The sequence below is a fragment of the Acipenser ruthenus genome, chromosome 1, assembly GCF_902713425.1.
Source record: "Acipenser ruthenus chromosome 1, fAciRut3.2 maternal haplotype, whole genome shotgun sequence".
In the NCBI taxonomy this organism is placed as follows: domain Eukaryota; kingdom Metazoa; phylum Chordata; class Actinopteri; order Acipenseriformes; family Acipenseridae; genus Acipenser; species Acipenser ruthenus.
The window spans coordinates 92,082,585-92,100,281 of NC_081189.1; the positions used below are offsets into that span (position 1 = coordinate 92,082,585).

A 17,697-nucleotide genomic window follows, 5' to 3' on the forward strand; every position below is an offset into this window, starting at 1 on the left:
AGGGTTGAGATACATTTTGCAGTGTTTCATCAATCCACAGAAGGCAGTGCATAGCAGGTGCAGTGACTTTTTATTGTGCTGATTAACAATTGACAACACGAAGATGCTGCAAAATGATCTGTCGAGCAGGTGTTGTGACTCTTGGTCTCCCAGTTCGTGGCCTGTCATTGACAGAGTGTGTCTGGTTATACCGTCTCGCCAGGTTTGAAATTGCTGTCTGTGGGCACCCAAGACGTTGAGACACAGTACGCAGCCCTAGCCCATCCTCCAACATGCCGGTTGCATGAAGGCGCTGCTCTCTTGACAGACGTGGCATATTGTTTTTTTTCTGTGATTCTTTTTTTATTGGTTTTATTCATGCTTGCAATTCAACAGCTGAAATCACTCCTTATCCAGTGTCTAATCAACTGTCTCACTAATTAGGTGATTAAGTGCATATGCATAGTCAATCAAGCATGTCCTGGTCAAGGATGAATGATCGAGTGATTAAAAAGAAACCAAAAACATTTTGTCGTCAATGTCCATCATTTATATACCTTCTTTTTTTAAAAAAATAAATGTGTTATAATAGTGATACGTTTTTTTATGCTCTATTATATATATATACACACACACACACACACACACACACACACACATTTTTTTTATTTAAAAAGTACCTGCAATACGAGTCCAATTTCACTAATGAGAAGAATATTCTGTATAAAAACAGGTAGTCCTAAGTTTGGTATGATTTTTTTTTTGTTACATTGCACATCACTGCCTCACACCACAGACACTTATTGGAAAGCAGGATATATTTTTTTCTCTTTTCTGCACACACTTCCCTGCCCCTCTGTTACCAGGGGAAGTCAGGAAGCAATCGGCACAGCGCACAAACAAAACTACATGCTGCTAAAAGCCTGCTGTATTAATACAAAAATACATTTAAAAAAAAGGAAACGTCAAGAATTAATACTTAAATACAACTTTCTGTAGTATATTTATATTTAAGCAGCGTGATGAGTCAACGAGAGAAGGTTGGTTTGATTATCTGGTTGGTTTGATGGTGTTCTACTGTCTGTAGTGCAGTAAGGGTAGGTCCAGAATAGGTTGTTTTGCATCTAAACTGACAATTCTTCAGACATGTAATCTAAACATAAGGAACAAAATGATACCAAAAAACCACAATGTGTTGCATATACTCGAGTACTGTATATTAAAATGGTGCAGCAGGGAATGAATTACGGAATGCTAAGAGGGTCAAGAGTCTCCAAAGAAATTACCACATTAATTGCAAAAGTTAACTGTGATTAGCTGACAGCCCTAATTTAGAGGTCTCTTATTGCATTTTTGTACTTGTAAACTATACACTACTACATGCGACATCACTTTCATAATTTAGCAAGCATAACCATTTAAAAATACATAGAAACTTAGCTTTATGGAGTATAAGTTAACTTTTTATTTTTTGTTATGTTTATGTAATCCAAGTCAACCCCTTAGTAACAAAGTTTTTCAACAAATGTTTGCCATCTCAAAAACCACAAGCTGTTCAAGAATTGGTATATAGATTGCTCCAATAGATGTACTGTACTCTAGATACATAAATACATTTGGTTTAATATCTCATACATATGCTGACTCATTAGTACAATGTCTGGATACTTGGAGGAGTGCTTCCTGCAGAGCTCCCAGCATCACTTCATGCAGCCTCTGGTGATGACAATGAACAGTGTTAAAGCAACATGAAGATCTGTTCCGAGATATTTCAACATACCACAAAATGTACCAGTGTAAAAGGTAGTGGTGTAGGACACCAGTTTAAGAGACTTAAAAGAAAAACATCCAAAAAGGAACTGAACACCTAAACCTCATGAAAGTGTAAAAATAATCATTATGGTTCCTGAAGTAACAATGCAAGTGAAATATTGACAATATTCAAATTTATCTTCATCTCTAGTCAAATTTTATAACTTCAGGAACCTTTCCTACTTCCCTTCATGTATGTGTGAGTGTGTGTGTGTGCGATAGGCATGAGGAAAGAATCTTTAGGCCAACCTAGTTTTGTGACGATTTGACTGGTACCTGGGTGGCCCTGCCTCTGAAGGATAACATTTTACTATAATGGGTTGCATTCACAATTATGCAATACTTAGAAAGGTTAGCATTCAATGCAGCGCTATGAAAGGGACACCAACTTTCTCTGGATTGTAAAAAATAACAATATAAAATGTTAACTTAAAATAATAAAAATACAACCTTGCCTGAATACAAACAAAGACAAGAATGTAGTTTGATGTTATTATTACATCTAAAAGTACAAAAGTAAATGCAGTTATAAGCATTGATTTGCCTGGTAAAATAATTGTTTTTTGGAAATATGTTAATGTCTACAAACAAACTAGTTTTAAAGCCTTTATTTCTTCCTTTGATCAGAGTTACGGTGTGGCAATAAAGCACCATCTCATTTTAATCATAATTTAAATATGTTAATGTCCACATAACTTCGTTTTACTGAAGTAAAGGTGAGAAGCAGAGGAGAGATTTCAGTCCATGTAATCTTAAATGCATCACACAGGGATGAAAATAAAACTCCTATTGCATAGCAGTTTCACCCATTCCAGGTTTTACAAGAAGCTTGATTAGCCACAGTGTATAGGTAAGAAGCTCAGGAGTGTTCTTAAACTCATAATAAAACCAATAATGAACCAAATGCTATGCAATAGGAGTCTTATTTCCATCCTTGGTCACATATCATCTACATTGGCTGGTTCAGTAGGATAGGCTTTTACTGTACAATTCTAGGCACATTTTTTTAATTGGGTACAGCCTCCCACCCCACCCCACCCCATACAATCCCTTCTGAAACATCAAATATTTCCAACTCATTTCTATTGCTCCTCTGATGGACTCTTAGATTCTTCAGTGGTGCCGTATTTGTTCTTAAGACATCCCCCTATGTATTTCCAGTACTCTTTCCTTATGCTGTCTTTTTCTTTAGCCAAAAGGTCACATAACTGTAAGAGAAAGAAACATGGTTGAAAATACAGGAAACAAATAAGTTCAAGTGTTAGACACCATGTTGAGTTTACAACAAAAGCATTACTTCCTACCATGTGCTACTTGTATCACTGCAATATATCTTTCATAAATGCAATTGTTTAGATTGTTTAGAAACTTTAGCACCATGCATGACATGTTTGTATCTAAATCAAAGTTCACTCCTACAACGCTGGTGCCGTTTTTCATATCCCAGTGCATTTTTAACTACACTAAATCAACACAACTGTTATTATGTTGGAAAAATTAACTGCCTTGGTAAGTAACACTACATAATGTCCCGTATGTCCTGACACCCTTATCTTGGTTCAGAAAAGTACAGGTTCAACTTAATCAAATTCTATCGAAATACACTGCAATTATATACAGGTAATGTTTATTCTAGTTATCTTTCTGACATGCTTTGATAATATTAATAATAATAATAATAATAATAATAATAATAATAATAACAATAATAATAATAACAATAATAATAATGATGTTTATAGGCAATTAGGAAAAAGTAAAAATGAATATATATATATATATATATATATATATATATATATATATATATATATATATTAGGTAGTGGACAAAAACATGGAAACACCAATGTAAAGTCACTTAAATGGGCATTGGGCCACTATGGTATCCCGCTGTGTGGAGTTCTCGGCGAACCGTTTTTGATGAAACTGGCTGCTCGCGCCCCAGGTTGAAACTTGCAGTCAATTGATCTGCAGTTGCTCGCCTGTTTTGCCTTGCCCACTGTTGCCCTTTGCTGATGATGTCTTTCTCTTGGCGTTCCATGCTGACATCACCTTAGACACCGCTGCTCGTGAAACATCAGCAAGTTGCGCTGTCTTGGTCACTGAAGCTCCTGCCAAACGCGCCCCAACAATCACCCCTCTTTCAAAGTCACTGAGGTCTCCTCTTCCAGCCATGCTAGCCATAATTATAGGCAACCAGGCCTATCCCCATTTTTATACATGACCCTAAGCATGCTGGGATGTTATTTGCTTAATTAACACATGAGCCACACCTGTGTGAAAGCCCTTGCTTTCAATATACTTGGTGTCCCTCATTTACCCAGGTGTTTCCATTTTTTTTGTCCACTACCTGTATATAACACATGGATATTTGCATCCTGAGCCATTCGAAAAAAAGTGATAATACCACAGTAGTGACGTCAACATGATAGAAGAAAATATACTTCAACTTTGATCCATTTGACTCCTCGAGACCATCACTTTCAATTTAAACACAAAATGTCTTGTTTTCAATCACTCGTCAACACCCTCAGTACAGAACCCGAACTCGAACTGTACTGCTGAACCTCGTCTTCTTTAATATTAGCATCACAAGGGTATCCATGTATTATAAAAAATAATAGATGGGCCTCTTCAGTGAGTTACAGGAAAACAATTCCATTTATATAGATATATATAGATATAGATATATAGATATATAGACATAATCTCATTTCACCTACTGTCCATATGTTTAACCATAAACATACATGGTTTAAGCATACATACGTTACAAGACATGAATGTAAAGTATAAATTGCCCTCAGTATGTCCACTACTCACCTCCAGTGCATTGTTTAACGTCTCTTCCTGGTTACTGCATGCATTCTCAAGCATGTCTTCATACATGTCTACAAGGAAGGCGATCAGGTAGGGAGAGCTATGGGTTTGCTGCAGTTCAAGAATCTGTTCCAGTAAATTTGGATATGTAGATAAACAATGATCCTGCAATATTCTGATTTAGAAAAAAAAAAAAAAGTAAAATAACGTTCAGACAAACAGATTAGGGTTAGGTAGCCCAGCAGATGTTTTCACTACCCTTTGAGGCCTGGATTAAAATCCAGCTCAACAATACATTTGGTAGTTTCATCTTAACCCCCAGAGGCCTTTTTCACATCACAAAATCACCTCACAATTTGACAGAACTGTTGGTCTCGGCTGTTGAGGTCAGGACTGAGGTGTGGTGTGCTAGACTGTTGTCAATGCCAGTCCCTCACCACTAAATTGAACAAAACAACAATAGTAGTTATGATTTTCCCAAGCCGAAACTGACATTTGCATAAAATTCCAACTGAATGCTACCAACAAAAGATAAAACGAACCTAACAGAGTATTTTTTACAATGAAAAAGTGTCGCCAGTCTCAGTACTAAGCCCAAGGCATTTTTGAGAGCTCATTGCACACTGTGCTGCATGTAGACAGTTCCTTTCATTTTAATATTGTAATATAAATCAAAATGTACAAACACGTAACTGATTGCCATCAGTAGGGATAACTGTGGCTTCATACTTCAGTCTGGCTGTTTTCTTTCCATGTTTCTAAAACAGTTTGTTGATGAAATGTGCTACACTCATCCTGTATATCTAAACCTTTTGTTAAAAAAAAAAAATGCATCCTTAGAAGTGAAAAGCTGACGCTGGAAGTTTTTGTGTTAAAAAAATATGCTGCTAAAGTGCTTAAAACACCCAAATGCGTAAGTACTAAAATAAAATCGAGGTGCTGAACCACTGTGAAGATGCAATACAAATGAAAACGATACTACGGACAAATACGTAGAAGCTGCTTTAAAGAGGAAGTAGCTGGGTTCTGAAAACTACAGCGTTACACGTCTCCAGGTGCTGCTACAACTGTTTAAATAACATACCTGTCATTTTTCTTTTCATTGCTAACACCGACAACTTTTTACACATATAACTTTAAACACTGTTTCAAAGCTCTGCATACTAAATCAGTGAAGCATAATATTTCAGCATGTTTTAGAAGTATAAATGCTCCAGTAAGCATAAATAATAAGTCACAATACTCTTACTTCGACAGTTTTTATTTAATAGGCGCGGCTGCATTTTTAGCAACAGCAACAGCGGCTGGTTGAAATGGATACATTTCTTAGGAAAAACATTTTTTTTCTTTCTTTAAATCAAAAAGTATATACTGCCCCTAATCTAACCTCTCACTTGACTCCAGCACCTTTAATTGCCATAACATGACAATGTAAACACAGTGTAAGGTGCTGAGGTCTTAAATTAGGGGGCACAGCTCATTTGCATACCTCTGACAACTGGTTAGATACAGTCTTTCGGTAACAATATGTGATGTTAAATAACCCCTAAAACCATTACTGGCCAGTAAAATAACCAGGCCATAGCTTTATAAATCGCGTTTTTAATGGGTGGAAATTACTGCCATTTTTTAGACATATGGGCCAGTGTATGTCTGTGTGTACTTTAAACTTGCAGAAAATAGGTTAGATAAATTAGCATTTATTAAATAATGAAGCCTCCACCACGGACAGATTAGCTGTACCTGTACCGGTCCTTCTCCACCCTTGCCCCTCAGTGGTGGATCGACCTACCCACGGACATCAGGACTGCTCAGTCCCTGACCACCTTCCGACACCTCCTCAAAACACACCTGTTCAGACAGCATCTATAAACTTCACAACTCTCGACTATACTGGACTATCTGGCACACAATTGTACCAGTGCTTGCATCAGCTTGTACTTGCACTGAACTGCTCCACACCTTGCCGTATTCTACTACTGCTCTTAATTATAACTACTTCCTGTATCTTGTATTTGAATTTACTCTTAGGTATCCGTATTCACGTTTTCTTGTAATTGCTCTTATTTGAAATCATTGTCATCCATTCATTGCATTTACTACGTGCTCATACTGGACTACTCACATAAGCAAACATTTTTAATATAAGTTAACTGCTCTTAGTCGAACCCGCTCTTACATGTATTTACTGTATTCTCTGTGTTTTGCTGTTATTTGAATCTGATTTTATTGTACTTTACAACTCTTATCTGTAATGTGATACTTTACAATGTGATATTTTGTAATGCGATATTTTGTAATGCGATATTTTGTAATGCGATATTTTGTACTGTGATATTTTGTAACAATTGTAAGTCGCCCTGGATAAGGGCGTCAGCTAAGAAACAAATAATAATTATAAATACTGTGTTGTGAGGCTCTTGTTTAGAGTGCTAAATTATTTTCTCTCCATTTTTAAAATGTCCAATTACATTCCCTCCAAGCAACACGTCACCACAACAGATCAGGAGAACTGAAGGCCAGTTTGCGCCTCCAATCCCCACGACCATACCAATTGCCTCTTTACACCCAGGGACTCGAGCGCAGATGTCAGCGAGCTACCAGTCTCTGGAGGACAAAGGCCTGCATGTGTTTGTCTGAGCTCAACAGGTGCCTGGCCAATGGTTGGCTGTAACAAGATGAGGAGAAAAGCCAGTGCCGGTTTTGCCTTCAAAGCCAATGCAACACTCCGTTTGGAATGACTGTTATAATGCTAATCATGAATCTAAGAATAATAGCTTACCCTTTTAGATAGTTCCACACACTTTCATTATGAGGAGCTTTTTTGATAAGCTTGAGGCTATACCTGTAATAAAGTAATACATTATGTACAGTTGATAATAATGGATGTATGAATAGTTTCTGAATTGTTTCACATGCAAGGGTTGAACCACACACTTTCATGCAAAAGGAATGTCCCTCACATTGCTACTAGTTTGTTAGGCATTATTGTACGACTGTCTTCTCTCAAGGCAGATTTTATAGGGACACAACTTGAGCGAGACATGAAAAACACTGCTGTGAAGAGGTAGATCACCCCTAGGAGAAACACCAGTAGGATTACATTAGTTATAGGTTGGCAATATGAAGATCGCCTCTCTTTACATAATCACATTCAAATAGGCCGCTGTATGTATTCACAGGAAATCCAACCCATGTTCTACCAAATGATCAATTATATTTAAAGCAAAGCTTGTACTGACTGGACTTCTCTCTCTAGAACCGCTGCATCGTTGTATCCTGTTGTGTTGGAGATGACAAAATGCCTCTGGTTCCAAGCCGAGTTGTTTCTTACATCTTCATCCAGCAACTGGTCTACATACTCCAATTCACCGTCCCAAAGCTTATACTCCTGAATACAGAGAACATGCATGTAAACCCAGACAATCCTGGCACAACACTCCCCATAAACAACCCAACATAGTGCTTCATGAGATCAGAGGCTTTTTAGTTTTGATTAGAGAGCATCCTAGCCTCTCTATCCTTCTAACCGAAAAAGCAGCATATGTCAGCAAACAGTTAAACTGTTACCTGTCTAATCTCATTAACAACTGGAAACATGACAGTCACAGTTATAATTGGTACACAAACAACTTATCGAGCTTTTAGGTTCACCAAGGCTTTTTTCCTTCTGCCTTCAAACTTTAGGGGATATATCCCATGAACACTTGGGAGCAGAGAGGTGAAATTGCATTTTTCAATATCCCCCACCAAAAAAAAATAAAAATAGATTTGGGAGGGTCATGACAGCTACTTGCCACGGAGTGACTTATAGTTTAGTCAAGGAGTTGTTTGATAGTGTTATTCTCCGATGACCCCAATTCCAGTAACCATGCAGACACACTAAACAGCATGAGGAAAACTAAACAGTTGTTTTGCCAACTGATTTAAGCAAAGAGAAAGGAGAATATTTCAGGTTCAAGCTGTTCCTACCTGAATAACCCACTGCCGGTGTTGCCAGGCATGGTAGTTCTTTGCATCCTGACTTAGAATATCAGCAATAAACTCCAGCTCTTGGGAAGGATCCTTCAACCACTCCACTATCATCCGTCTGTGATGCCTAACATTAAAAACAACATAGAAACAGCACAAAACTGAATAGCACACATTCTATAGCGGCTATGCAACCAGAGCCACACATTCCTGTTGTACTGATAATGGGTCCTCTTAGTAAAAGTATATTTCAATGACATACATACTATTTGGTGACTGTTTCTAGACTAATGTTAATGAAACCCACATGGTATTTTATGAATATCAATCAGACAACAACAACAGTCTTTAAACAACTTGGGAGTTTTCTGTTTAGATGGCCAGTAGTGTGCTTCCATTGAGACTGAAGACTTGCTGTAAGCTACAATACTGCTAAACAGTGCGAGGATTGTTAGGCACTGATCAGATGACATCAATAGTACAACAGCTCTCTGTCCCCAGCCTGTACAGAGATTAAAAGGTAGAGAGAAAAAAAATACACATTACCAGACTTGATAGTTCTTGGGCTGGTCTTCAATGATAGCTGTAATATACTTCATCTCTTCATGCAGATCCTTCTGTAATGACTGCACAAGAACTCTTCGATAATGCCTGCAGGAAAAAAAAAAAATCACAATAAAAGAATGCCACAAAGTTTGCCCATTCATCTTCTCTCAATACTATAAACCATAAATTTGTAACACCAAGCCTCATACATTTTTGCCAATTAAATTTGGCATAACCAGGTTCTCCTGGCAATGGCAGTTAAATGTCTGCACACCAATAATTTTATTTCATGCATTGACACACACTTTGTTTAGGAAGCTTCACTTTGCATAATGGATAACTCAATATAGCAGATGTATAACTGCGTAACTCTTTAACATGCCAAGTATTGACAAACCATTGAATAACACTAAATGATCACCACCACAGGGATACAAGTGTTAACATGCTTACTGTATGACAACGAATGTGTCAGTGTTTTGGGGCTGTAGAGGGCATAAGGACAGACAGACACATAGGACTTTTTGTTTTTAGATAGATGTTCAGTTGAACATGTTTGCTGGATTCAGTCGTTTATATTTAAGGGAACTACTGTCTCAATGAAGACAGCGTGACAGTAAAGACAATGGTGTTGGATCCTGCATTTTCCCCCCTTTACACCATTATTTCTGTAAAAGCCGATACAAAAACAATGCAAGGTAAACAAGGGAAGAACACGTGGAGAAATTAAAATATGTGTATATATTAATCTAAACTGTCAGATCTTCTGAAAATCCTCAAGTCAATGTATTTTTATTGTATATTATTAGTTGTTCAATAAATCACCCCTGGGAAAAACACCAGCAGGGTTAATACAGTTAAAGAGCCGAGGTATTAAAGAGTAAGTAGCGGGGTTCCAAAAAATAGTGTTATACATCCCCACGTGTTTCTACAACTGTTTAAATAATATACCTGTAATTTCTCTTTTCATTGTTAACATCCTGACAACTTTTACACTCATAACTGTTTAAAAACTCATACTTTAAAGATACCGTATTCCTAAAAAATGTAAGACACCCTTGAATTTAAGACGCAGCCAAAATTTCCCACCCTCAATTTGAGAAAAAAAAAATAAATCAAATAAAAGATGCAGTTACAAATATACAACCTCATGTACGCCTATTTAAGTAAAAGAATACTACGTTTTGCAATGAAATTATACAAACTCGTCCATTAGGCATATTGGTAATGCATATTGTAATAATGGCAAATGAGCATACTTCCTCTGAGCTGGAAGAGCCCTCTTTATATTGCTTGACATCTCCCAGACAATGTCATCTTCTGTTCTGTCAAGCTGGTTCAATATGTAACATTTTTTGAAGGAGTGCACCAGTCTGTTTTTATGGAATCCCATGCTTCGACAATCCACTCACACAAGAGGGGCAGAGGTGTGCAGCGCATTCGTCCAGTTGGCGTCAGTTTATTGCCATTCCCAAACCATTTCTGATCAAGATTTTTAAGTTTATCTTTAAATGGCTTGTTCATACAGACGTCCAGCAGTTGAAGTTGTGATGTCATCCCACCTGGAATGATCACCAGGTCTGTTTTATGGTTACACTGTGTTTTTTTTTTTTAACTGCATGGGTTGTGTGTCCTTTGTAAGCATCCAGCACAAGCATTGCATTCAATTGTAGCAAGGCTACAGACTAATGAAACCACACTTTTGCAGCCAATTCAGTACAAGCTGCTCTGCCATCCATCCTTTTTCCTGTATTTAAACAAAAATGACTTTTGGGAGGTTTTATTTTGGCAGGGTTTTACGCTTAATATGAACTGTGGTGTTGCTTGGCAAGGTCGAAAAATACGGGGGTCTGATTAGCATTTTTGATTTGTCCAAGCTGGTACTGTTTATTAGAACAGAGCCTAATAACAAAATGTTGGAATTGTAAAAGCTTCTCTTCAAATTTGTCAGGAAGCTTCTGACACACAGTGGTTCACCTGTGTAACAAGAAGCCTTGCCATTTCATTAACTTCTCCACCCTACACAAACTTGCATTCAATTGTGAACGCTGTATGCCTGCTGCGTCAGCCACCTCATGAATCACTTCGACTGACAGGGAAACCAGAATTTCATTGCTGAATTAAAAAAAATAAAAACATTTTTTAAAAAAAAATCACCAAACACTTCAATTTCTGGGAACCGCACACATTTTGGTCCACTAAATCCTTTACTTGTTTTTTTTTGCCATCCGAAAGCTTCAATTTAAATTGTCTCCATTTCCTAAAACAAGACTCATTAAGATCATACTTTCCTCCTTCCTCTCTATTCCTATGTTTCTACAAATTCCACAACTTTTTAGTTTAAAAAAAAGCAGTATATCGCTGTCGACGATCCACGACTCCCGCTTCTTTAGAAAATGGATGATTCAAGATCAGGCAGTAATGTTTTTGTTTTGTCTTTACTCAGACAGTGAAGTCATTATACTCTAATTTAAGACACAGGCCAGTTTTGGAAAGAAAAAATGGTTTAAAAAATGTGTCTTAAATTTGAAGGAATACGGTAAATGTAAAAAGTTGTCATGATAGCAATGAATAGAAAAATTACAGGTGCGTTATTTAAACAGTTGTAGCAACACGTGAGGATGTATATGCTATATTTTTCAGAACCCCGCTACTTAAGGTTGGTTCATACTTCAGACTCCGTCTTTTTATGGAAAGTCGTACAGTCTTTTTTCATGCATCTGCAACCTGAAATCGCATGGGGTCGGATGATGTTATTATTATTATTATTTATTTCTTAGCAGACACCGTAATCCAGGGCGACTTACAACTGTTACAAGATACCACATTATACAGATATCACATTATTTATTTTTATTATTTTTACATACAATTACCCATTTATACAGTTGGATTATTTACTGGAGCAATCTAGGTAAAGTACCTTGCTCAAGGGTACAGCAGCAGTGTCTCCAACCAGGGATTGAACCCACGACCCTCTGGTCAAGAGTCCAGAGCCCTAACCACTACTCCACACTGCTGCCCCATGTTGAAAAAACGTCAGCATTTCTACATGGTAATACGCTGGCAACCATCATGGAGCAAGACTGAGGCACTTTTGACAAAAGTTTGTAGACATCCACATTATAACCCCTCACTTAAAGAATATAGAGATGCCAAAATAATAGAAGCAGCGTTGGTGTGTATTACTCAGAAAAAATAGAAAAGGATGAGAAAAGCCTGTGGCCACACTTTGTTGGGAATTGCCAGTTACTATGTGCAGTGTGATCCGTCAAATCTTACACCTGTCATTCTAAAATACCTCATCTCTCTAATTAATGTATCAATTTCACCCTTCCGGATTCTCTGTTGGTTGAGAGGGCAGATTTACCAACAACGTCGCTTTTGATGTTTTGTTTTTTTTAAACCTCTTATATAAGAGGTACAAACAGCACATCTCCTAAAATTACACGAATGCAGTCTGCTATGTCATATGTAAGTACGAACAACAGCTGTGCAGTCAAAAGAGTTGTGACACGATGCATCCTTTGTACAGCAAACAGTGAAGCGGCAGAGCTTTTATAGCTGTCTGTGCCTGATGTATGGCATTCATCTGCGACAGAAGTATGGACCCTTACTCTAAGATCCCTCACTATTTACTGTAGATCATTCAAATAGACCCCAGAATGTTATGCCTTCAGAGCATTCATTGTGAAGTGAAATACCTCAGGCAGCTGTTACTAACTATAAAAAGGTACCAACTTTTAAATAACTATTTAAGTTATTTATCGATAACAAAAAGCATGACTAGCCAACAATCAGAATTTTTCACCAACCAAAAAACAACTTTCACTTCAAGTCTTGTAATTGGTCAATTGATTTTGTACGCATGGGACAAACAAAATAAGCACATTTTTCCCTGCTTTCTATTTTTAAAGATCTCACTTTGATTGCATTAACCACTGTTCTTATTTATTCTTCTTATAGGTTTAAGGGAACCCAGTGCTCACCATACTGTGTAGTTCGCAGCATTAAGTTCGATGGCATCTGCAGTTAATTGAAATGCTCTCTCACTTCGTTCATCTCGCTGAAGCACAGCTCGGAAATAATCAAACACATCCATAACTGTGGAAATAAAAAATAACAACTTAAGGGCAGAGTCCTGTATTAGCAAGGCGTTTTATTTAATGTGTACAGCAGTTATTTTAGGTTGAAGTACCTTAAATGACTTGCTTTTAAATTGCACAGATTGTCACTGCCCCTTTGTTCCTGGACCATGCATTACACTGTATATTTATTAGAGCGCCATTCAAATTAACAACTGTGACCAAAAACAAATCTTCCCTGCTAGCGTGATCTTAGGGGTACAGTGCCAAGGTGTGTATAATGTCTTGATCACATCTTGCAGGTATATTTGTTTTCAGTATTAAATGTGTGTATAACAAAATTATTGTCAGTTCTTATTATTTTAATAAACTATCAAAGTTGAAATGTCAAACGGAGCCTAACATACACTATACCAGCAAACAAAATAATGTTAATTGACCATTCATTCATTTGCAGCAGTGTAAATATAGTAAACCACTTAAAAAAACTGAATATGATGGAACAAGGTGCCTGGACATCGGCTTTATTATCATCACTTTAACAAGGTGTAGTAAAGAGAGCGGCGTTCAAGTAGTCTTATCGATGTGTCAATAACACTGCCTTAACAGCAACATTAACAAGATCAATGGAATATGTCAAAGCATGTGATCTTTATCATTGTTATCACCAGAGGTTAATGCTACAGAATAGCATGGAAGTGTTTTTTTTGGTTTTTTTTTAATTAACTTTAAAGGGACGATTTGAGTAACCTATAGCATATACTCACCTGCATAAGCCACCGACAGATTATTTTAGATCATTTTACACCATTTAAAAATAACTTTGAAAAAGAAATGGAAGAGCACACTGAAAGTGCACGAAAATATATTTAAGCTGGCTTTTTTTATACCAAAAGCATAAAACAAAGACAACTTAATTATAGTTCAGATCATGATCATTACCCTTTTATTATTATTATTATTTATTTATTTATTTATTTATTTCTTAGCAGACGCCGTTATCCAGGGTGACTTACAGTCGTAAACAAAAATACATTTCAAGAATCACAGTACAAAAATACAATGACTTTGGTTCTAGCAAGTACAAGTATATGACAACCCTTAAAAAGGATCCAATCACAACTAGTTTGAATTAGCACAAATCTACTGTACATGGATAACATTTGGGGTATAATCATCTAGACTGGTGGCTTCAACTCTAAAAAACAAAACAAAAAAAAACCGGACACTTACATTTGTCAGAGTAGGCAATCTTTACTATCGGGTTTGGTCCATCGTCCTGTGGCACTGCATCAACATCAGCCCATTCTTTTCTATCCCTAAAGAAAACAAAAACATCTACTAGACATGGGACTGGAAGACAAACTGCTCCCTAGTGTTCAGTAAACATTGTATTCTTCACAGGTTGCTCTGGCACTTATAAAACGCATTACTGTAAAGGTCAGACTGACATCTTCCATATGCCACCAGATGATCATAAACTTAATAACTTGTGCCAAAGAAGGTCCTTAGCAACTTGAATTACAACTGCAGGTATAAGCACAACTCGAAAGTCACATCTGAAACACTGATCTAAATCACCACATTGTTCAGCAAAGTGATTGTGGTAATTTAGCCTTGACTGACCCAGCAGCAGAGTGTAAATTAAATTAAGCAATACAATCCTACATTCACCAAACATTAAAAGTGTTAAAATTCTTGTGCGCGTATTAGCACGAAGAAACGTTCAGAAAACAAACAAACATATATATATATATATATATACACACACACACACACTACCGGTCAAAAGTTTTAGAACACCCCCATTTTTCCAGTTTTTATTGAAATTTAAGCAGTTCAAGTCCAGTGAATAACCTGAAATGGTACAAAGGTAAGCGGTAAACTGCCAGAGGTTAAAAAAAAAAGTTTAGGTTACCAAAAACTGAAAAATAATGTGCATTTCAGAGTTATACAAAAAGGCCTTTTTTCAGGGAACAAGTAATGGGTTAACAACTTAGAGCTGTTCTGCAGCAATGGAAGTAAATTAAGCCTTGAAAGTTGATGCTAACAATTCCTACAGGTGTCCCAACTTTTGTTGATTACTTACAAACCCTCTGTCTGTATAAAAGCAGTGTTGGAACAGACTGTGTTACTACACCCTCTTAAGCATTATTTGGACAGTACTGTACTGCAGGAAGTAGTATATTGCTCTCATAATGGTGAGAAAAAGACAATTAACAAAGGAAGACAGACAGACCATTATAACCCTTAAAAGTGTAGGTCTTTATTTTAGAGAAATTGCAAAGAAAGCCAAGGTGTCCGTGAGTACAGTTTCCTACACCATCAAAAGGCACTTGGAAACTGGAGGAAACTCTGACAGGAAGAGGTCTGGCAGACCCAAAGCCACAACAGAATCAGAAGACAAGTTTCTGAGAGTCAACAGCTTGCGTGATAGGCGGCTCACAGGACAACAGCTTCAAGCACAGCTTAACACTGGTCGAAGTAAGCAAGTCTCAGTTTCAACTGTGAAGAGAAGACTTCGAGCTGCAGGTTTGACAGGTCGAGTGGCAGTAAGAAAGCCATTGCTAAGATGGCAAAATAAGAAAAAGAGGCTTGCCTGGGCCATGAAGCACCGCCAGTGGACTACTGAAGACTGGAAGAAGGTCTTATGGACCGATGAATCAAAATTTGAAATCTTCGGTTCAACAGTGTTGGGAAGAACTTTCCGAACAATATTTGATTTCCATTGTAGAAAGAATGCCACGAGTGTGTTTGGCTGTTATAACTGCAAAAGGTGGCTACTTTGATGAGTCAAAAATTTAGATTAAATTTTGTTAAACAAAACGATTCCATGATTTCTTTTTTTATCTCCAATTGTTTATTTGTTCTATGCTTTAATTTCAGGGTACATTGAGACATTAAACTGCGTAAATTTCAATAAAAACTGGAAAAATGGAGGTGTTCTAAAACTTTTGACCAGTAGTGTGTGTGTGTGTGTGTGATATATATATATATATATATATATATATATAAAGTTGTAAAAGTTTTTACTGCTCCAGATGGGACTGGTATTAAACAACAATGTTTAATTACAGCTTTTCCCTGACAAAGCGTAACTCGGATATGGCGCAATAGATTTCAGGGACCACCGAGTTTCAGACCAATTTAGCTATTGCGGTACAGCATGAACACATAATGTGATAATAAAATCAGCATGGTGATATAGACTACAGTACTTTTGAGAAATAACAGTGGGTCATTTACGAAAACGTTGAAATGTAGGGTTACATGTTATACAATGGACTGTGTGAATATAGTCATCAATAATCCGATTATCGGTGGGGCAGCAGTTTCCACACAGTAAACACACGGCTACATTAGTGACAATTCATTGACACCCAGTAACCTGAAACTGTGTTTCGACGTTTTCACTCAAGATAAATGCGTGGCTTTCCCTTAAATAGTCAACATTGATATGCGACCAGTATTTGGTACGCCAAAATATCGATTTTAAAAAAAGTAGCCTACTACTAGTACTAAAAATGAAAGGATAGTAGTAGTACAGACGAATAGGTATCGCACAGCAAAGGACTCGTTGATTGCAAGCATGCAAAGATCCCTTATCTTAAGATATAAACCACTTTTATAAACGTTAAATGTATAAAAACTACTTAAGGATTTATTCGTTTCGATAAAGTAAAAACACAATTTTATGTATTTATTTATTTATTTTAGAGGCACTGGATGAACTGCTGTTTCACTGTGCACTTTTTTGTATTTCCGTACCTGTAGAATACATATCCCATCCCAATTTCATCTCCATATTCCATCTCGGGTTCCACATCGCCCTCTTCTTGGTTTTGGTGCTCTTCTTGAAGCTCTGGGTTCAGTTGTTCGTCTTCAGCAGCTGACATTATGAGGGCTGTATATTTTTTCTCAGTAGACACAGTTTTAACCGAGCACCAGGATGTTGAGGAGACATTTGAGATTGAACGATAACGTCACTTCCTCTACTTTTAACACGTTAAAAGCCGTCTTTTTTGAGTTAGCTATTTCCAATCCATTTAAAGTACATAACAGACAGTGGGCTTACAAAGCTGTTTACACTGTTAAAATGATTTACAAAATGATTGCACCTCTGTTTAAACCATGTTATCCATGGCTAATATATAGGGTGTAGGGAAACCGTGGCAGCTGATCTGACTGTTTGCAAGGTGTCGAAATTGATCTGGGGGGATATGTGATTATTCCTCAATCATTACCACTTTGTATCCCTTCGCTGTGTACAGTAGACCTCAGTAACAATTTGGCCAGTGGGGACTATAGAGTGATGCTAGACACATGTCTTCCACTTCAGATTTTCACTGATTCCAGTAACATGTCACTGTATCTTGCCTGAAGCTCCTTCTTCAGCAGACAGTAGGTCTATATATATTGTAACGGTGGGTACCGAGGCAGGCTTGAGATGGGCGGGGCCGGCGTGCTGACTGCTTGTTAAC

General features: G+C 37.2%; 1 protein-coding gene across 1 annotated transcript; it reads right to left on the minus strand.

The window, feature by feature from the left end:
- Positions 1–1,420: 1,420 nt before the first annotated feature.
- LOC117420607 (protein farnesyltransferase/geranylgeranyltransferase type-1 subunit alpha-like) lies at positions 1,421–17,280 on the minus strand. The gene is made up of 9 exons (XM_034034098.3): positions 16,985–17,280; positions 14,450–14,535; positions 13,121–13,235; positions 9,132–9,236; positions 8,586–8,712; positions 7,856–8,004; positions 7,396–7,458; positions 4,617–4,788; positions 1,421–2,999 (listed from the first exon to the last, which is right to left on the minus strand). Exons 1-9 carry the CDS (start codon positions 17,110–17,112, stop codon positions 2,874–2,876), a joined length of 1,071 nt encoding a protein of 356 aa, XP_033889989.2. The 5' UTR covers positions 17,113–17,280; the 3' UTR covers positions 1,421–2,873.
- Positions 17,281–17,697: the final 417 nt, after the last annotated feature.